We start from the raw sequence: 23313 nt of genomic DNA, 5'->3' as shown, positions 1-23313 counted from the left end.
TATCTAAAGAAACACACAGCCCTACAAAAGTTGTTCTCAGAGAAATACCATTGAGATGGGGTGCCTCTTCCCAGCTTACTAAAAGTTCTATATGATACAAGCACAAATAAACAGCTTGATGAAGACATAATCTAATGCAGCTCTTGAGAAGCCTATGCCTGGGATTGAGGAACCCCTCACATTCTACAATGTTGTAGAGATATTTTTTTTTAAGAAGAAGAAAATGTTATCTGAAACATATTTACAACTGAACTCAACAGAGACTGTGAAATTGAACAGGCACTGCTCATTTGTTTGAGTTTTTTGGTAAACATTTTGCTGGTTTTTGTTTCTTTCTCATTTTGCATCAACTTTGATCAGTCCATGCAACTTCAATGCCCTCAATGAAGAATGCATAATAAGCCATACTTCTTAAAAAACCTCCTTCTGCATATAGAGATACATTTGCCACATCAGTCCCTGTAGCACAGTTTTCAAAACTATTCTGTCAAAAATACAGTAATACAAAGACTGGCTTTAGTGTCACTAGCTCACACTGCTCTCCATTTATTTAGGCCACCTTTTGTTTTACTGTTACCGTATCATGCAATAAAAGTATCAAAGGCTTATTCTGGGATCTTATGATGCTAGTGGCACTGAAGCCCTTTTCACAAATTCAACATACATTTGAATTGCAACACACAGATATTTCTAAAGAGTAATAACTAGTGAACCCTTTTATCATAAAAAAAAAAAAAACCAAAACAAAAACAAAAAAAACCAAAACAAACTACTTACAACCATTGAAGAAAAAATTGCAACAAAAAAGGTAAAAATTGACCGTCTCCAACTTGTCCCCTTTACTATTAACAATGTGACCAACAGAGCTGTGGCATGGAAACAGTACAAAGAGTTGTCATGGCAATAAGTTTGGCTGATGCAAAGGTCATTGTGCAGGGTTAAAGGGCAAAATCAGTGGTCAGTGTTATCCTCCAACTGCAGTGCTCCACCACACCCACACAATTTTGAGGAATTAGAAAAAACTGGGGAACTAGCAGAAAGTGCAAATAAGAAGGAGGCAGTTTTCAGCTCCTTCAGCATGGAGTGGAACATTCAACTTTGAGCTCTTCCTGTTTAACTTGATTAGCCTGCATATGATTTTACTCTCTCTCTCTCTCTCTTTTTTTAAAAAGTTTTCTACAGAAACCCAATAAAAAAGTCCAGGAGCATGCAGCTGGTTAATGTTAACAAAAGACCTTGACAGGATCATGTAAAATATATTGGATGTCATGCCTGGGGCCTTACTGCCAGCAACATTAGAGAGTTGTTTCATTAAAAGTGAATACTGTACACTGAATATGGGATAACTTTCTGCAGCCTTCATAATCTCACACAGTAAATATAATTTAGATTTAGGTACAGAACACACTCCGGTGTCACAGTTGAATGTGTCCTTGTGCAATCTCTTTCATTAAGTCCTTATGAAGCTACAAGTTGCAAATCCGAAATTCTGCTCCCTGAGGACACAGCTATGTGAGACATAAGTACTGTTTTAGTTCTCTGCCTATCCTGAATTGCTCTGTGAACCTAATCTTAAATACCATCATGTAACAATCACAAAAACTTTTGCTAAAGGCCATATATACTAATAAAAAGACAGTGGTGCTTCCAACATTTTGAAATGCTCTGAAAACCAACTTTTCCAATACTAAATACAACAAAATAACCTTCATAAAATATAACTTTTCTCCATTTACATTTTTAAAGGATTAGTAACCTATGCTTTTCAAGCACAGGAATCTGCGAAATAACTCCTAACATGGACAGATTTTTTTTAATACATAAATTAAGAAACTGGAGAGTTTTAACTCAAGTCCAGTTTCCAAACAAGGAATATTCTTGTTTACTTTAAAAATGGAAATGACATGCATTTCCATTATAATTGTTAAAAAGTTAGCTTTACAAACAAGGGTATTTTAATTAAAAAAAAAAAAAAATCTTAACAAAACTATACAGTGTACAAATTACTGTCTACAAGGTAGGCGGTTCATTCAGAAGATCCTCCTTTCTTCTCGCTACTTGCAGCTTCACAAATTCATTCACATATTTTCAATGGAGCTGCCCACCGGAACATCACCCCACAACTATATTGCTATAATTAATATTTTTGCCATGTCTTTATGTACAGTCTCCTTCACTGCCTTTTTTTTCTTCTTAGTCAAGCCTCAAACGTTCATGTCACTCCAGGGGAAACACACTTCAGTGGCACAGCCATAAGGCCAGGGCTGCAAAGCAACTTAATAAAGGCAGAACAGTGCACATAGAACGGGGTGGCTTGATTTAGTCAGAATACACTTCCTGGTGAAGGAGGAGGCCAGAGACTGGATTTGAGTTCTCAATCTTATCTTTTGACTGCTGAGCTTAAAGAAAAAAACAAACAAACAAACAAACAAAAAAAAACCAAACGACTAAAAAACCCAACAAAAACAACAACAAAAAAACCCCACCAAAACCAAACTAACAATAAATGAAAAGTTCATTTTCTTCCAAACAGGCTTTTCTATTAGAGAGGCAGGTGGAAAAAACCCACAGTTGCTTAACCACCCAATTCATTCACATGGAAGGAAGGGGTTTGCTTTCTAAAATATTGCATCAGTAAGCTCAATTTTTTCATACAGGAGGTCAGAGATAACAAAAAAGCTCTATTAAGGGGATCCATCTTCCTACAAGGGCAATCATCATTTTGACTATTGCACTTTGAAGCCTGAACTTGTTTCCGTTTCATTCTGGTGTGCTACTAGAAGCTTAAGGGGGACACCTTGCTAATGGCACTCATCAAGGATAGCCCCCCAGCAAATCCCTGTGCTCCTGAACTGCTCAGTATCAGTGGCATGCAAAAAGGACAATACCTACTTACTTTGTTTTACCAGGCCAGAGCCTGAGGTGTACTCTGGGTGGGTCTAGTACATTTTGGTAATATCAATAGCCATGTGCTTAGTGAATGAATTCACTTACTACATGGCTCAGGAAAAGAGCAACACGAAGTTGATTTTAATTTTCTTTTGGTGTCTTAACTTTTTCGGGGGCGGGGGGGTTGGTTTTTTTTCGGTTTAGCTATAGATAAATCTCAAGGATTTGCCTTTCTACGGGCCCTGTCTCTGTAGCCATTCAGGCCCTGCCTACACACACATCTCCTGCTGGAGATGGAGGGATGCACCACCAGCACGGCTCCTTAGCCACCACACGCTGGCCAGAGCCAGAAGGGACTCACTTTGGTGTGCCACTGCCCAGCACTCAGTGGGGCAGCTGCTGCTGGAGCTGCACCTCCGGGGCTGCTCCAGGGTAGGAAAACCTCCAAAATGCAAAGGGATGAATTTTCCCATCAGGCTATCCCATACCCACAAGTCTATACTCCCCTCTGCCTGCACCCTAATAAAAGGATGTGCTTTTCAGAAAAATTCACCCTGTGTTGAGCCATACATCACAAAGATCCCTGGTGCATAAAAGGTCTCCAGCAACAGGCCCACTACTGATCTGCAAAATGTGATTTTACTGGAAGTATGTTTTTATTTACATCACAGTGTAATTCTGTGCATTAACAAACTCTCCCCACTATGGCCCAGAGTTGTCCCTCTGACCTGCTGTATGAGAAGATATTGCAAACCTCTGACACAGCCTGAGCAGGCTGAAAATTGTAATTTAGATGCTGTGAGTTAACAAATTGGGGGGGGGGGGGGGGGGGGGGGGGCAGTGGAAAAGCATGTTTTGACATAGAGGGAAAAAAAAAGGGGGGGGGGGGGGGGGGGAGAATATTTACCAGTCAAGCAGACTAAGGGAGACAAATTCCCTGCAGGAGCAACTCTGGAGTTAGTGGAATAATGCCAGCAAAGATATTTTGGCCCTGTACGTGCATTTCTTAGACAAAGCAAGCGTCTTTGTCATTCTGAGCTAAAAACATTTTCTAACGTGAACACTTTAGGATGCAGTATCTCTGCCAGAATGGAAAAGGCTTCATCTCACTGTGGGTCTTGACCTCTTTCTCTCTCTGTCTGTCTCTCTGTCTCTCTCTTTCTTTTCTCAAGAAAAAAAACCTTAAAGTAAAACAATTTCCTCAAGTCAAGTCTGCCTCCAACAGAATTAATTATTTATTTTTTAAATCCAGAAATGATTTCAGCTTGCACCCCAGGTGGGAAGTTAAAAAGAGGGAACCGATTTGAAAGTTTGTCACAGTAGGCAGAACAGTCGCTTTGCAGCCCTTGCCTGGCTAAGGGTGCACTGCTTCACAGCTACACTGTAAAGTGTTAAAAATCCTCCCCACCCACCCCAGAATATATATATATGTATGTATAAAAAAAAATCCCCTGTCCACCTCTCAGTACAGAAAAGGACCTCATCACACTGCAAAAATAGCAGTACCCACTTTGGTCAATTAAAACAAACAAAAAAAGCATACATTATTTTTTTTTTTTTTTTAAATCTGTGTACTTAACTATAATAACCAATACAGCTAAAAGCACTACCTACATAGGCAAAACTTGGTATTGCATAATTCGTATAAATTTGTATCCCCTCCCCCCAATATTAATTGGAAGATGAAAAACATGAAAGCTTAATAGAAAAAACACCAAAATACTGAAAATATTGCTGGTCGATTACAATTTTTAAGCGGCAACTATACACAGCCATGATATGCTTTATAAATGTGAGATAAAGGTATAACTGTCTAAAAAATCCATGATGTCACACTTTTTTTCCCATCTGGAGTAGAAAATATTTTGTCATAAAAATGGTAAAGATTTAAAATGATAATAAATGCAGCAAAACAAGTGTAGTGATGTCCATTTTTTTGTGGTTTTTTTTTTTTTGTTGTTTTTTTCTATTTTTTAGATTTCAAGGCAAGGCACGTAATGTGGACATTATATCTTCGTGCAAATTAGGATTACTGGAAAGAGTATTTTAAATTTTTTTTTAAAGAGACATAGAGGCAAAATGTCTGCCCATGCACATTATATTTCTGTCAATATGTGAAAATTGTTGAACAAGGCTAACTTCTGAAAGCACCATGCAAGTTTTCAGCACCCTGTAATTAGACTTACATTAAGAGTGCATTATTTAAATATAACATATCCCCATCCTGGTATTACCAGTTTGTAAACGGTAAGCTGTGCCCTTGTGACATGGATTTGCCTATCTCTTTGTCTCTATGATGCAGATTTTACAGAAATATATAAACCCTATGGGTTCTTGATGCAACCAGTAACTTTAAATAAATAAATCCTACCCCTCTGTGGAGGCAGCAGCTAAACCAACATAAGTGCTGTGTTTCCATTGATTTCTTTTTCTCAAGGACATGATTTGTCTTGATTTAATGCCTTTTAATGCCCTCAAAAACTGAGGGGAAAAATAAGTATGTTCAAAGTAAATTTTATTTCTATTTTTAATCCCCTCAATTTAGAGTCCAAGGGCTGAAGGACTTATAGTGATGACCCCTTAGATATGATTTTTAAATTGCACTTGCCTCTGTAAGTGTTTCTTTAATGGGGAAAATGTTCACTGTTTTCCTTTTCTTTTTTACTGTTGCATGAGGAGATAACACTTTTACCTACGTAGAGGCATTTCTTCCATAGAGCCTGTGTGTTCATACTGATTGAAAATTTCAAACTGCATAACACACTAGAATAGAAAAGGCTGAATTAAGGGCCAAAGTTTAATAAATCCATACTGATAACTAAAGGCTACAGAGCTTATTTTTAACACATTTAGAAATCAGAGTGTTGAGAAAATGGCTGACTCACGGCCCTTGTCCTCCTGCAGCTCTGTTGCTGCTGCCTAGCCTTTGTTTTGTGAGATAACCAGGAATAGTGATCCCATGCGTAAACAACAAGAATACTAAACCAATAAAACTAGCTTATCATGCAAATATTAAGGCATCTAGAAAGTCAGTTAAAATATATTGTCAGAGACAGAACATCTATTTCCCAGCGGACTTCATATAACAAAGGCTACTTAGCAGGGGCTGCATTCTACCCATCAGTGAAATATCATCGACCCTTTGTATGTCATTTCAGTTTCAACCATAAGGGAATTAGTGATTGTAAGAGCTGCAATTGCTGGTCTATCTTTTCTTCTTTCTTCAGTTTCTTTTCTCATCCTGTCTTCCTTTCTTTTTTTCTTTTTTTAATTTTGCTTTTGTTATTTTTTTTCCCCTCAGTTGCTTGTTTCTGCTTGAAGGAAAGGCTCTCCAATTATGTTCAAACCATAATTTGGGACATTTGTTGGCAGGATCGGTGACCTATTTGATACTGGAAAAGGAACCAAGCTAGCCCAGGTACCAGGACTGTTGAAAAGGGGAAAGAGATAAGGAGAAAGAGAAAAAGAGAGAAAAAACAAAACATAAATTAAACATGTTGCAAAAACTTAGAACACAATGAATTTGAATCAGGGTTAGGACAATATTCATTATTAATAGCACTACTTAAGATAAAATAAGAAACCAAATTTGTGAATATGACTTGAGATTCTACTTCACAGGTTTCTTTGTGAAAATATGACTTATTTGAAAGAAAAATAATTGCGTTGATCTCAGTTGCAAGTAGTATTACTGCTGTCTTACACTATGTGTCCTGTTTGTTTATGAAAGCCCCCAAAAATTTCAGACGCAAATATATAGAGTAGACACAACTAAACTATACAAGCACACAAGTTACACTATATGACAACATGGACGTTATGTAAGATCTACTGAAATACACTACAGTATACAGGTTTGCTCTTTTCAAGAGCACAATATAAAGTTTAAGCTTCCTGTGCGATTTCCTACCCTCTTACAACCCAGCAGTTTATCTTGTCTCAGTCCCAAGATCTGCCTCTGAGGTGTGTGGGTCCCCATGAGAAACAGGCAACCTTTAATATTACAAAACCCTGCTTTCTTTACAGACTTCTCCCAAAAGGTGCCTAAGGAACACTGGATAACACAGGGTCCGATCATGTAAACACTTACGGCCAAGGGTAGCCGTGAGTCAAGTGTAGCAGCGAGTACCATAAATTTTTCAACAAAACATCCAAGAAAGAAAATATTTTCAAAGGCAATTCAATGACTTTGGGATGTAAGTCATCCTTTCAAAAGCACTCTGTCACTGAGGAGCTTAAGCCCCAGTGGCATTCACATGTTTACCAGGCACAAACTAGTAGTAGGCACCGTACCAAACAGTATTTGCAAGATGGATACTCAAAGAAAGACCTCAGCTGCCTCTATTCCGTACCCAGAGCAGAACCCAAGCAGCCTTTTCCTTAGATGTGTTTCTGGCAACCCAGAAATAATGGACTTCAGAGGAAGTCTCGCCAAATTTATTCAGAAGAAAACCAGCATCATTATGTCAGCAATCATTGCCAAACAACTAACACCAGAACTGGACACACAGCATGCAACCACATGCCTCCTCTGCATCTCATTGTACTGAGTTTTCCTCCACAAACAGAACAGCTTACTTGGGAATACACATTGGGATTAGACTGATAAGCTTCATGATAAAACATCTGAAGACTAAAACCTCCAACATATGTTTTGCGGAGGATGGCTGCGGGAAGTTTTCTTCCTCCTCTGCCTTTGGTCACCCCTCCGCACTGTTCTCTCCATAGATGTGCAGATGCACTTCTGTGGCATCCGGTGTAAAGAATAAAACAGACCCTTTTTATCTATATTAAATGTGCATGAAATAACTACATTTCACTTGGCAGATTTACGTGATCCTTTCAGTCGCTGTTGTACGAACATTAAAGAAGGAGGTCAACTTATTTTGTGAAATCCAGGGGACATGTTGCTCAGGGCTTCTATCTTAAAAATAATACAAAACAGCTTCTGTCATTTACTCCTGTTTGAAACTCTTTACCTCTCTAACCCTGTTAATTTACTATTTTGATTCCTAACAATTAATTTCAGGTGGTCTGTATTACACACAAAAAAAAGTGGAAAAAATTGCTGACCTGCTTGTCTCAATGATGGTAAAATTCTGAAGGCAGCAGGACTAATTTTTTTCCTCAAGGAAATATATGAAATATGAACATGTTACTGTATTTTAAATGCCTGAAGTACAAATATTATTCAATAGGTTTTGGGTTTTTTTCCAATGAAGTATACTCTTGAAGGTCACCTGAAAATCTGGGTGTTTTAACCTCCTCAGAAATTAAAAAAATCTTGCTATATTTTCAAAATCTAACATCAGCTAATATATTTATATTAAAGATTTTCCTTTCTCTTTTTTAAATTATATTGATTATTACAAATAAAAAAAAATTCTGTTGTTGGAGAAATAACCCCTTTTGAAATTCAAGAATCACAGTTACACCACAAACCTTGGAATATTCATGAAGACTTAAACCCAGTTATGCATGAAAGATTTGTCCAATATGATCTGATGAAAAGATTATGTTTCAAAAAAAAAAAAAAAAAAAAAAAAAAAATTCAATACCAGAACCTCGTTTAAGAGGTTTAATTGTTTCAACATATTCTTCATATTCCTTCATAATTTGTTTTAACATGCATTTTTTTGTTCCTTCCTCTTCAGATATGGGTGATGTTAAGTAAATTCTGAAATAACAGACACAATGCAAATTGTTTCAAAGCACACGGGTTTGTAAAAATAGGAACTAGTAATAAAAAATAAAAATAAAAAACCCCAAGCAGATTTGTTTGCTCAGGATCTGTCTGAATACATGTTTTACAGTGCACAGTTCTTTGCTGTCCTGTTACACAGGATTTACAGTGTTTAGCAACTTTAAACAAAATAGAACACTAACTAAAAGAATGTATATTTTGTGTGAGGTCAACATGGCATTTAAACAATTTCTGTTGCAAAGGCTAAATACACAGCTTCCAGGTTATCTTTCTGAAGATTTACAGTGCACTTCAGTGGCTGGATACATATATATATATATATATATATATGTGACTTTTTTCTTTGTTTTAAAATTGACAGCCTTCCCATGACTACAGCGGGTGAAAGAAAGCGGTCAATGCTGATAAAGAAAAAATTACTATTGGTAGCAGCTTTCTTATCTACTACTTCATATAGGAGACAGAGATCTTGATTTTGTGGAAGGTGCTTAACGGAAATAAGTTGTAGCAAGTGACCGATAGGATTGTTGTTGCTGTATGACCCACAAATATAACATAGGTGTTTATTTAAACCTTTCAAGCCTCCCACCTTATATTACGACCACGACAAAAATGTGGATTGCAAGAAATTCGTCAGTGCTGCTTATGAATCCTCAGGGAGTAATAAATCTCCCGCGCTAGCACTGTGCAGATCCCACAGGCGCGTGGGAAGCCTCTCGCGCTGCTCGCGCAGAGCCTCCCGCCGCCTGCCAGGGACAGTGGTGCGGGCAAGGGTGGTGCCCGGACAGCTACACACCATCGGCACGAGGTGGCTGGAAAAGCCTCGCTCCGACACATGTTGTCGGCGGGCTGAAGTCCCTGATCTACGTGCAGCCACCGGGCAGCAGCCACCGGGCAGCAGCCACCGGGCAGCAGCTGGCCCCTCTGGCAGCCAGGAAGGACAGGCCATCCCCTCTGTTTGCTAGCGCTTCCTAGGCCATGATCTTCAAGGCTTGACGAGCTCCTGTTGTGCTTTAGAATTAGCCTTATCATCCTGCAGTTTGATATAACTCTATCTCGGGCCACCCCAGTCCTGATACCACCGCCAAGTGTTCACTGCAGACAAAAGAGGAAACCTGAATAAAAGTAACGGAGGTGAACAGCACTAATCACGGCACAAAACTCTGAGAACAGCTATGATACAAAGAGTAACCAAGAAAATAATGCAGGATCTGCTAAGCTGCGTATGTATGGCTGTCTATCCAACATTGCCACACACCCCATTACATTTACGGTAAATTTAATGGAACTTTCAACTACCATATGAGCCACGCTCTGCTTTGTAGCTCCCCAGTGCTCCTACGTACAAGCCAAGCCAGACTGACAGCCCAGAAGAGCAAGGTCCCCTGTCAGCTTTCTCAAACCTGCTCTGAAGAGACATCTGTGAGCATGACAGAGTTTAGCTTCTGCCATAGAAACCATCTACGGTTTCTCTGCAGAGCATCCTAGCAGAAGCGCCAGTTTCTGCTGCCTGCAAGCCAACTCCACCTGGAGGCCCACACGGCTGGCAACAGCAGGAAAGGGGAAAACACCTTTCCCTTCACCACACTATCCAGCAGTTTGCCTAAGTCCCCGGTAGACTTTCTGCCCACAGTTTCACAGAAGCAGAGGCAATGCTGTCTCTGTTCACCAAGTCCCTCAACATGGAGGAAGCCAAAATGCTTTCCGTTGCCCAGGACACAGGCGAGCTGGTTGTCCTTGCAGAAGTTAATGAGATGTCCTTCTGCCCACACAGCTTCTCCTTCAGATAAAAAAGCTTTGTATGTGCGAGTGGAATAAGGCAAGTCTACCCCACTCTCTAGCTCACCACAGCTGAAGAAATCATGAGGAGTGCACTGACAGAGGTTACAATGTAAATGCCTGTCGCTTGGAATATGAAGTGAGACCTCCAAAAAACTGCTCTAGGCTAAGTTTTGAAGAAAAATACATGAGAAGCACCGTCAGATACTGCTGTGAGGTTCAGACTAGTAGCCTTCGTGAGAGAGTATGGTTTGCAGGACCACCTTCCTGAAGCATTATACCTCTAAGTAATTTCACTACCAGAAACAGTTTTCCCTCACCATAACTAGACTATCAGGTGTGTTATACAGTCCTGAGCTCCTTCTCTATCCACAGCAAGTATAATGTATTTATCTGTTCAGATGTAATAAAATAGCAAAGGAAAATTCTACAAGCATCCTACAGGGTTAACATTCTTCATTACAGTTTCCATTACAGTTTTCACATGTTAATCCAATCAAGATTTCTGCCACAATTTCCTCTTAAAGATAATAATTGCTGTTTCAAGAACCTCTGATTAAAATATTACTGGAATGGACCACAAGCAGTACTAACATTATATCTATATACAGTCCGCTATGGAAGTTATAATAACATAGAGTATAATAATGTTAAACAATTAACTAAATGCAATGAAAAATAAATCCAATCAGACCTGAGTAAATCTGAAGGATTTTAAGATTCTTATTTTCCACCAGTTACGACCTTCTTTCTATTACAGCTTCAGAACTCTGTAAGAGTATTTCACCATTTGGAAAGTACACCGATACAGTATTTCCTTCTTGCAGCTTTACGACCCTGTGCATGAACACACTAGATTTGACAAGGTAGATCAGATCATGCCAGGTCAGTCTTTGGACAGAAAAGGTAGAAAAGCCTTTGATGTCAAGAGAAGCGACACTAGCAAGTCACCAAGCAAGGTTTGTCTATCTCTTCACTAAGCAACTGCTTGCCCACACAAGTATAGGGAACTTTACCGTTTCAAATTCTTAAGATCATATGAACTTTGGAAACACAATTGTGCTAACCTCAGTGCCCTGGCTAAACTTCCACTTGTGCTCTTCTGCCAAAAGAATGACCACCCCTCCAGCATCTAGTTAATGTGGTACTTCTGTTACCATTCTAAACTGGTATCTGTAGTTAAACAGCTGCCAAATTTTACCTCCGAGGTAAGCATTTAATTCAAGAGAAACATTAAGTATATCTCAGCTTAATTTAGGGCACCCTTTGTAGTTTAGCGGACACATACCACCCATCTAGCACATAGAGGAGATGAAGACCTACTGATCCATGCCCAGAGAAGGGAAAAGGGAATTCAGTTGTAAGGATACTTATTTTATTCCCTGCAGACCCCTTTTTGTGACAGTGTAAGAAAAAAAGGTAAGGAAAGATCAGGAAGAGGCCACAGAGCCCATCACTAACAAAGAAAATCCACAGCAGAGGAAGGGCCCAGACAAATGCTGCGTGTCCATGCTCTGCTGTGGACCATGCATGCATGAATGTTTGCTGCAGGGACGGGGTAAAGGAGGTTTGCAAACATGCATGTGCACAGAGGGGGCTATGACCAAGTGGAGGGCTGCCTCCCATAGAGCCAAATTCTGGAGAACATGGCCTTGGGTTACCAGAGACCATTGGGTCACCTATGAAAAACTGACTCTCCACTTTCCACATCTACACTGCTTTTTCCCCAAATATTACCATTTCCAGTTTTTATCTGTTAGATTTTTTTACCTCAGCACTTTTAAAAAACATAACTAGAAGTTTATTGATCAAATTAGCATGACTAAATAATAATACAGATAATCTTAACTGCACCAAAAAAAAAAAAAAAAGAAGAACCAACAGTGTAGTTTTACTACTTCAAAAGAAACAATTGGAGGTAAGACGATCAAGAAGTAGAAAACTGCAGTAACCAAGGGGTTAAAGATACAGTTTACACTTGGGAATTCTCTATAATATGCTCCTCCTTCCCTAGCAGTGCTGCCAAAAATCATCTGACAGGAAACATAAGATTAAGTTTGTCCTACCTAAGTGAACAAAGAGTGCTCAGAACAGGCAACCAGTTCACTGTGGAGCGGGAACTTTTCTAATCCTGCTGGAATCTGCAGTGCTGCTCAGAAAATATTACTGAAGTTGTTTTCTTTACTTTTACATCTTGCTTCTGGATCATCTCATTCATTTTGGTCGCACTGCAGTTCTTGCTGCTTCTCCCATAAAGGTTAACTTAAAGCTCCAAACATAATCATGTGGAAAACGGACATTATTGATTCCTATGGTCCATTGTTCCCCCATTCTAAGCCCCTGAAGTTCAAGTTCAATCTGGAATTACATCATGTCTGGTTTCTCCTGGTTACCAGACAGCTTGAGACGTGACCACAGCTACAGAAAAAACAAACAGCCTTCTTCACGCTTCAGCTCCCCTATCGATTCAAACATAAACTTTTTTTCGTTCTCTCAAGTATGCTTCAAGTATGGAGCATGGTTAATTTAGAGATTAAGGTCCAAATTAGATTATCTAATGGCATCTTAATGGATTGCTGACCCATTTCCTGTGGGATGGCAGCATGCAAGTCTGGCTTGAATACAATTAATTTCTTAGGAAGTGTTCTGAAGATGTTTGCCTAGATGGGGAGGAAACATAATGTTCTGTACATATTTCTGCATTACGGACTTGGGCATAACTATTAGAGTTAGCAATTTACATCGATAAAGACCAGAAATCATTAGGCTTTCTTTGTACGAATACTTTTACAGTCATGATACTTCAGCATTTTTGTTCTTAAATTGTAAAGAATTGATACTTCTATTCCAAAACATTGCCCAAGGGCATTGGGGCGGGGAGGAGGACGACAGATGAAGACTGGGGTGTAGAGGGTATGAACCATTGCTCTAACAGGTGTCTGTGTTTGCCAAAATGTGCTTGCCACGGCAATGTTGCTGTGTTACTTTAGCTGTGTGTTTCCTCGATACCAAACACACACAAGGTACTGTGCTACAAAAGCAATCGACACCAATTCTCAATTCCCCTCCTACTTCTTTCACAAATCAGAGATTATCCCATTTGATTGCCTTATCAGCATTATTATCATAAACCCAGAGTGGTGCTGGGGGGGGGGGGGGGGGGGGGGGCGTTGTTGATGCTTGGAAAGCTGAACACCCCTACAGCTAGAGCTGAGGAAATTCAGCACTTTGAGAACAGAGTTCGCCCCAGCATCTCCAGGAACAAACCAGCTGTTCTACTCTGCTTATGTGTCAAGATAGCAGACTGAAAGCAGGAAATGCTAACCTAGTGCATTTGCCTGGGTAGTGTAAATGTAATGTTAAGGTAACAGTTAACCCATAAAGCTACACAGAAAGATTGTTAAAAAAAAAAAGAATATAAACAACAATACTTGGGAATAAAATTGTATTTGGCAATAGCTGAGTTAAAATGTACACTTTAGCAATGAAAATTTGCTTACAGTCTGTGAAAAACTTGCAAATACTCAACACGGTCTAAAAGATACCCATCATGCTGGCTTTTATGAGTGGTCCCACTGGAATATCAGTGGCACAATGAGTGGGTAAGATTCAGGCTCAGGCTCATGTTATCAGGCTTACACACACACTTTTTCTCACTCTCACTCATGTCTTAAGTTTAGTTGTTGCATATGCTCTTGCTCACACGTAGCAACTGAGACTGTATTTTCCTAATTGAGCTTCACAGATTTTCACAGCTTCCCTTCACCTTCTGTCTCTAGGAAAACAGTTATTATCACATAACTGTGGTTATGAAAAAAGAAGGGTTATGAAAAAACAAGGTTTGAGGGGGTTTAAGAGTATCCTCTTAATTTTTACACCAAAAAAATGACCTAAATCATCTTAAAAGTACTTGAGAACTTAATTCTATTAATGTGCTTAAATGTTGTTCAAAGTTCAGCAGACATAATAAAATATATACCATAAATGCTGTAAGTAAGCAACAACAACAACAAAAAAAAAATTGTACATGGTTAGGGTATTAGGAGCAAAATAAAGATTACCACTTCAAAATACTTTACCAAATAACTGGGGGGGGGGGGGGGGGTCCTTTTTTTTTTTTTTTTTTTTTAGGATGGTCACTGGATGTTTTATAAAAGTATTTCCTTTAAAGATACTAGAATGTTTATTTCAGCTAAGCAAGTATTAATCTAGTTTTTATTATCACTATTCCTTGAAAGTCTTTGGTCTTGAAGAAAATGGTGCACCAATGACCTAAAGTTTTGTGGGTTTTGGTTTTGTTATTGTTTTGTATTACTCGTCTTCTCTTTTATTTTGCAAAGTTCAGTCTTTTGCATATGGATCACTACTGTCTTATATCTGGGACTTTAAATGCAAACAGATACATAATTTCATACAAAAAGAAAAACCCAGAAATATATTTTGAAATCTATGTGTCATATTTTGAAATCTATGCATCATATCTACTATCAGGTATGACAGACAGCTACTAATAAGACAAAGAACACAGAAATATCAGAGTTTTTATCATCATTCACTCTCCCCAAGTTTCCAAGGTGTCGTTCATCAGCAATGCTCCATGACAAAGCTTTCAGCTTGGCAACCTCTGCCACCTGATTTCTGTAGAGACAGGACAGCTAATGTTGAGGCACTGCCAACTTTTTTACCTTCTTGAGGTCAATGATAATTCTAAAAAATCACTATACTTAAAATAATGACAAAAACCTGCTGTAAAAGGTCAGATAGAGTACCATCAAAATGAGCACTGCAGATTTAAGGAAATCACACAACCAAACATTTATCAAACCATTGGGGGGGGTGGGGGGGGGGGATTTGACTATCTGGACTAGAATATATTTCTTTGCCAATAAGCAATAATTCCTTTTGCAATACGTTCTTTTTTTTAATGTTAGTTTTAGTGTTAGAAAGGCTCACTGCTCCTTAGCCTGCACAGGTATAATTTCTCTTCTTCGATCCTCACCTACATGGGATTTGAAGAATGTTGTATTCCACAGCCCAAATCCTAACAGCCATCTACTTAGGGAGAACTAACAGTTTGTTTCTTTCTCCTCCAAGGCTGCCCTTAATTCAAGGCCGAGTGTAGCCTAAGGTTGTAAGAGAAGCCTATGGCAGAATTTGTGCCCAACCTCATCTTGCAGCACTTTTGTATCTTGGTAGGGTCAAAGTGGCAGGCAGCACTCTGGAAGTGACCTGCAAAGCAGTTTTGTCTGTAAAGGTGAGTGGATCATGGACCATGCTTGTATTCTTCATCAAAGTTCCTTTGGTGATCACCTAGAAATCTTTTCCTCCCCTTTCTTTTCTTTTCATAATTTATGCCCAAGGGTGCTGTGTGATGGGTACTTAAAAAAAGAATTCCACAAACACTGGGACAGTGGTTCAGCTGGTATAAACTGCATTGCTTTAAAGGAGGCTCGAGGCATGACTGATTAAAACTATTCAAGGATATTCCTAGACAGGCAGTTGTGATATAATTTTCTAACTCCTGTCAATGCCCTGTGACAGCAACACCCATTGTAGTGGGAGAATAAATCACCCCCTCTGTGCTGTACTAGCTCAGTTTGTATTCACTCTTGGCAGTACATTGAAAACTGTGGCAATTTCTGCATGATGGGGATTTATAATGTGAATCACAGCCTTTGAGGAGATGAGGTGAATCCATTAGCTAATTTTCCACTGTGCCATTTAATCTATAAGGGAAGAAATTATAATACCTTGCTTTTCCACGACAGTTCTTCCAGATTTAAAATATTGTTTCAGAAAAAATGCAAAAAGGAAAAGTAAAGCAAAAATATTCAAGGCATTTAAGCTTCAGATTTGTAAACAGCACCAATTTTCAAATTCCATAATTACCCTTCCACGTTGATACTCAAAACCACCAAACCTTCTAGCAATCCCTAGTACAACACAGTGCACTGAATGGCATTTTGTAGATAATGCGTATACACACTCACACTCACACACATACTTACAAACAATTCAGAAGTATGTGTACTTTCATGTATACACAAATGTCCAAGAAGTATTTGAAATTTTTTCAAGAGTGAGTAGCTAATACTTCATCTGACAGGCTACCAATCCACAGGCTTTACATGTACAACCCCCATTAAGTGTTACATGTTGCAGATAATCCTGCACATGAAAGAGATGAAAAACTGATGTATCACAATTATACTGATTTGTTTGCACACCCATTTGGAAACACGCAACTCTACAGTTACCATAATTCATTACCTACCAAGAGATGTAAAAGATAATAAAGTGTAATTTATTAATGTACCAAAGGTTTATGGGTTTTATTGTGTTCACCTTTTTTCATACAAAAAGAAACTCTCTTTTGTGTAAATCATTCTTAATTATTCTGTTATTTAGTGCTTTGTATCTTACCTTCATGTACATGTTAGTGACCTAAATCTACACCAGCTGATTAGTCAGAAAAGTCTCTATAAATAATATGGTTACCTGTTGTCCAAAACCACCACCACCTCAAACATTTACTGTTATACTCATCTATACCTCTAACAGCACCATTTTCTTTGTGTTAATCACTAAACCCCCCAAAATATGACCTTTAATTCTGCAAATGACATTTTCATTTTTAAAGCCTAAGATCAGTATTCCTTTAAATTTACAAGCCCTTTGCATTTGACAGCACAGCATTGTCATTCCAGGTTCTTAATTAAGGTAGTGTCTAAATTCACCTTACACTAAAGATAACCTGAATGTGTATGGGAGAAATGTTAATACATGTGTTTTGATCAAATGCTGTCACATATTCCCCTGGAGGCCCTCCAAAACAGATACTGTAGCTCAATGCAACTTTTTAATGGTGGTGTAGGGGTGGAAATAATTAAAATGTTACCTTTGCCAAGTAATTCCCAATGTATCCTCACTGGCACTGGGGTATAAATGCCTGCCGTTTTGATTCATGGTCCAGTCACAAATCCTCAGCTGTCAATTGAAACCTAGCAGTCAGATATGGATCGAGCAGTACTACAGCTTTTAGTATTTAAATGAATACATGCAAACTAGTACTGTATATGGCAAAAGCCTTACTTTCCCAAGAAGTAACTTTTAAAAATAAAACAAACAAAGAAAAATAACTTATTCTAAGAAATAAATGCCTATAGATTTGCTTAAGTTAATGCTACTTTAATAGGCTCCTCTATTAATAAAGCATAAAAGAGTAACTAGTGTTTAGCACATAACAATTAGCCATTATTAGATTACAAACTGAGCTGGAATAAAAGGAAATGTTAATATTCAATAGTAAGATACTTTAATAAGGGAAATAAAAATGCTGTTTTCTCTAATCAAAGTTCTATATAATGTGTATTAAGTAAAGGTCAAATATAATCAATATCTTGTAGCATGCATTTCGTGAAACATAGAAGACATGCAATTTATAGAAAATTTGCCCAAATGGAACAAACTGTATGTCCTTATCTTGCTATTGAAAAAGGGTAAAGGTATTTTGTAACTGACGTTTATTAATCTGGTGTAACTGAAAGTGGTATTACTTAGCAAGAGGTGATAAAATAATCTAATCTTGTGTTAGACTCAGAATAATAGCATTTAAAATACTTTATTGCATTTTAATATAATGAGGAATGTACTAAATGTTAGCTGAAACAAATTCTTCCCAGATCCTCAGATCACCAGTTCTGTCTTCAAGGATTGTTCAAGCAACCCTCTATAGCTCTGTTTATTTAACAGCTTCCCTACAGTATCAGAAGATTTTTTGAAAAGATGTACTGCTTATTTTTAAGTTTAAGAAAGTGAACTTATCTGGCTTGCAAAGAAAACATGCATCTTAACCTCTGTATAGTCATGCTGTATATTAATTGCTGTACCATTACATATGATACAGCACTCTGAATTGAAGATAATGTTGTTGCTGAGTTTAATTGCATTCGATGTATTTTAGTTTTCTCTATCCATATTCAGGTTTTAGATAGTGCAGGCTACAGCAAACAAACTACAATAAACTATTTTCACAGGAGCACAATTAATTGCAGTCTTTTCCTGAAAAATACAAATGCTGAGGACAAGACAATATTGCAAACCTGACCCTGTCTGGCTGTTAAGACTCATAAGCTTCCTGCTGTTAAGGTCTGAGAAATGGAAATGTTAGTCTCTGATGTTTTCATAGGGATTGTTTCTTGTTTGTTATCTAAAGAACTCCAAGGAACCTTCTAAAGGCCATTAGAAGCATGACTAAACCACATGAAATTAAGCAGAAAAGGAAACATGCAGTCAAAAAGTTTGCAAGAGGTAACTGTGAATAATACATTAAATATGCTTAAAGAAAGGGGTAAGTAAACATTTGGTTTAGTCACTATACAAAACAGTACTGTAAACCCAATTTTAATATTGAAGACATAGTAAAATGTCAGCTTAGTTACTCAATGTACAGTAGATGTATTTCTGCTGTAATCCTTAAGAAAGTAATCATCTTCATTACAGATACATATTTTAAAGCTTTAGAACTTAGCTATAAAAACTCACTTCCAGCTGAAACACAAGACTGAAATGTTAACACACCCCACACCCCCCTTCTTTCACAAAATAAAAAATCTAAGAATAAAAGCCCTTTGGCTGATTAGAACCATAAAAAAACCTAACATCACAAACGTAGTGTTACCAAATGATTTTATGCACTTAGGTCTAGTCAAAAAATCTGGAAAGCACTTAGCTTGCAATAGAACCTGACTGCATTTGCTGTTTTGGCAAAACAGTAAGGAATTGGATACATTACATTGTAGTAAATCAGCTTCTGCACTAAATCATTATATTCTTCCCACAGCCTGTATGGAAACTTTCCACAAATACAGTTAATGTGTTAAATTTATCATTAAGAAAGCTCCAAAAAGAACTCTTTAAACCTATTTCATAAATGTTAGCAATGACATACTTCCTATTATATACAGTCATACATACCTTAATACATATACATCTAAATGCTGTAATGGTAATAATACAACATGTGCATTTTATATATATGCCACAGACACAGACACACACATGTATATGAAGATTCATGCTACACCAGACTTATAGTTACTGTAAACTGTAGAGCTATTCACTCCACCACCCACTGTGCCATGCTTGTGTTACTGACAACACCTTGAAGAACTACAGCTCCATATGACAACGGGTTCTGTGATAAGCCCAGGACTGCATCAGCTGTGCTGAAAACCACCTTCCCAATGTTAAAAACTATAGCTCCACACTCCTCAGCAGGTTCACATAGCTGCCATGTTGTCTTTAAAAAACTAGGAAAATAACCCAGCAAAATGTTTTTTTTTCTCCCTAACATAAAATTTCCTCTCTCAAATCACTCTTGCTTAGAGATCAAGATGTCTAAGATTAAAAAATATACTTTTGAAATTATGTAGAAATATCACTTTCAAAGTCTCCCTCTGCATCCCTCATGTGTGTTGAGTGCTTTTGGTGTAAAAAGGCTGGAGAAACTTAAAATCCCTGGCCCCATTTGATGGAAGAAGACGTCAGTTCACGGCAGCAGCAGGAACGCTGCCCTTGGAGGATGTCCAGACAGTCCAGTGGGGAAAGACTGTGGGCACAGACCTGACCTGGGTCCCAAGCTGTGGAAGGATGTAGGGCACTTTAGCACAGTATTTTGAGTACTGTATGTTGTCTGAATTTGTGCTGAAATCTTTCTGGCTAGTTATAGTCCTCAGAGTAACTTAAGTGACCTCTAAATTCATGCCACAGTGTTAACTGGAGACAAGAAGGCACATTCACTCTCACCCACAGTAAGCCACCTAAAAGAGTTTCTCTGCAGGACATGTGAAAGGGAGAGGTGGGAAACTACTTGCAGGCTACTTGAGAAAACTTAAATTCCTCAGTTAGAGAGACTTAATAAATAGTCCTCGTAAGATATTTAATAAATGCTGAATAACATTACTAGCTTTCTCAAAAATATGCTATGAGTGCAAAATAAATGACCTGATTTGGCATATGACATAGTGAAAAGTCTTTCCTAGAAGCCTCTTGGAGAGGCCTGCTCTTCAGTCCCACAGCTTTGCCATTTTCAGCAAGGCAAGTTACCTGATCCCTACTTCCGTTAATGCCTTCCATCCACAAAACATTACCAATGATTTTTTTTTTTTTTATGTACCTCTCGCCTAACCATACAGAAGAAGAACATGGGTCTGTATTCTGAGGTGGAAAAGGATGCCCAGCCTTGCAGCAGATGGGGAAACCTCCCAGGCAGCCCAGCCATTTCCTGACATGTGGAGCTGCAGCGGTCCCTTATCCCTGTGACATGTCCTCACTGCTACACTCATGAAGTAGCAGAGAGCACAAAACCCACTACAGGTGTTTCTCCAGGGAGGCAATGCACTCCTTCACCCACCTTAGGGGCATCATAGGAAGGGGCCACAGGTCCAGGCAGGAGCAGAGCAGTAGATCGAGTGCTTCTAACTCTGCCACTTGCCTGAAAGTCATCTGCTTCCCCTCTCCAGTTCTGCCCTCTGTAAAATGCCAGGAAAGTGATTTTGGTTTGCACTTTCCAGTGCTGTGAGACGTACTGATGTGAAGTCCTACCCAAGAGTTAGATTTCACTATAGCTGCCTTTTCAGTTTAAACCGGGTGCCTTCCAAGCACAACCATCCTGCGGAATTTTAAGTATGTAAATCCTATGTACTTTAAAAACCCATAGGCAACAGTTCAATCTTTAATCTAGTCTGAATAATATTTATGGGTTAATATTTAAGCAGGTGTTGTACTCTCCTATTTAAAGAGTGGTGTCTAAGACTAACATTCATTTCAAGCTTCTGTGATTGCTAGTGAAAGTAGATACATATTTTGGAAAGTGTAATAGGAGACTGTGCTATAGCTTCTGTTAGTTGAGAAAAGCCCATAAAACTTAACATTTGCATATTGTCATTGTTTTGACTGAAACTTCCTTTAAATGTGTTTCCTTTCCAGCAAGCATATGTGAAAGGTGACCTCTTATCCATCTACATACCTCCCTGGTGGTCATGTGACCCAGTTTTACGTCAAACTGTCAATTATGATAAGGGACACAATAAGAACAGCCTAAGTGTTGATAACCTGTTTCCTGGCTTTACTGAGAAGTTCTGTTTAAGAGTCCGCTTGTGTTCTTTCAGCCTTCTGCTGAAAGCAAAAGCAACATCCACCCAATGCATTTTGCAAACAGATACTCTGTGTTCATTGGACATTTAAGCTTACAGTTTCCATGATGAATAGCATGAAGAGAACTCCATTTTGAACTGTGTGATTCAATAACTAAAGGATGCATCTGGTAAGAACAACTTCCCACTGAAATGGCAGGGCAGTCTGGTGTGTAGGAAATAAAAAGCTATCTACAGTTTTCTGATTTTGCATTTTAGAGACCTGAAGTGTTTCTTATTACTACATACATGGCAAATGTCTCACTCATAAATGTCAAAGCTGTGTGAAAATCATGCATACCACACATCACACATGAAAAGTCCAAGCTCTGGTGAAAACCATGCCATCGTATTAATCAGTGCAAAGACTGGAAGAGTTCACTAGCTCCTCAGTAATTGGGCCAGCATTGGTTAGCACAGTTTACTGTAACAGACAGGAAAGTTCTAGAGGTCATTGTCTTCACAGGCCTCAGTAGCTATCCTGTTTATTTATGTTTTCTAATTAAAAATAGAATCACACATACAAGGCTCCAAGGTACATTAAAATTAAATCAATGGCCAAGAAAGAAAACCTGACAGTTCATTCATTCATTCCAACAGAAATCTTATTATTTGTGAAACGATTAATCTGTATTTGCAATAAATACAAATGTTTGTCTATCCGCCCAACCATCTATCTATCTTTTTATATTGTTTACACAGGTAAAGTGCATGACCAGTATTTCCAGCAATATTCTAGTTTTATAGCCAGAAACAACATCAACCTGTCTCCAAGTGTCTATCATTTCAAGAACATAATAAATTCATAAAGTTGAGAACAGTAACACAAGGAGGCTACAGAAGTGCTATTACATAACTATGAGACTTCTGATCATTAAGACTTTGTTACTGAACTAATGATCTCTCCATTAAAATTCTTTAGCCAAAAGAATGAAGACAAAACTAGAATCTGGCTAGTCCACTTGCAGAAGATTGAATTTGACTGAGTTTCCTCAATTTGTTGCTTTTTCCTCTAGTCTGGGCTTAGAAATCACAAATCTTCAGTAGATGTAAATCAGAGAAAGAAGGGGGGGAAAAGGTGCTCCCAAATAATTGTAAACATTATCCAATCTTTCCTTTACGCATAATTCATTTATGATGTTCCTCAGCAAAGATGATGAGCAAGCACTAACTACTAGATTTGACTTCATAAAATAATCTCACCAACCACCAATAGTAAAATTAAGAAAACCTCTCTCACTCAGGTACTAGTTCTTATCACTTCCCTTGCCCCTTCCTATGGTGCCCTCCCTGCAGTTACATTATCAATACTTAACAAATCTCAGAAGCTGATGCTGATTCAAGAAAAGCAAACCAAATGGTCATTAACAATTTGTAATAGACAGTTGGGGGAAAGGGGGGGGGGGGGGGGGGGGCATGACTTTTTTGCAAAAGAATTAGAAGATACATGTGACTCTCTAGATGCCACTGTAGCAAGAGATATGTTTTGTAACTATTCATGTCACAGTATAGAAATACCTGGCATTTCCAGGCAGGTAACAGGAAGACCCACCAGCAACTCCAGCAGAAAGTGGACTACATAGTTATTATAGTTCCTCATTAGAACCTTGTCTTCCTAACTATCAACGTAGCACGCTAAGTAATGCATGTAACAGCATATTTTTTGCAGTATCCAGATCAGTAAAGCAAATAAACTGCTCCCATTGGTGCTATTATGCACTGTCTTTCAAAGTTTTATTCAGTGCT

General features: G+C 38.3%; 1 protein-coding gene across 13 annotated transcripts in view; it reads right to left on the bottom strand.

The window, feature by feature from the left end:
* Positions 1–3781: 3781 nt before the first annotated feature.
* NFIB (nuclear factor I B) overlaps positions 3782–23313 on the bottom strand; it is a 281489-nt gene continuing 261957 nt past the window's right edge. For 8 of the 13 annotated variants that reach the window (XM_049794723.1, XM_049794724.1, XM_049794729.1 and 5 more), the window contains one exon: positions 3782–6316. In XM_049794723.1, the coding sequence (XP_049650680.1) occupies positions 6299–6316 (18 nt within the window). In that variant the 3' untranslated portion in view covers positions 3782–6298. Of the gene's footprint in view, positions 6317–17270; positions 17360–23313 lie in introns of all 13 variants that reach the window. The other 5 variants (XM_049794731.1, XM_049794732.1, XM_049794734.1 and 2 more) reach the window with 1 other exon arrangement.

This window comes from Accipiter gentilis, chromosome Z, assembly GCF_929443795.1.
Source record: "Accipiter gentilis chromosome Z, bAccGen1.1, whole genome shotgun sequence".
Lineage (NCBI taxonomy): Eukaryota > Metazoa > Chordata > Aves > Accipitriformes > Accipitridae > Astur > Astur gentilis.
This window is presented reverse-complemented; position numbering and strand designations above follow the sequence as displayed.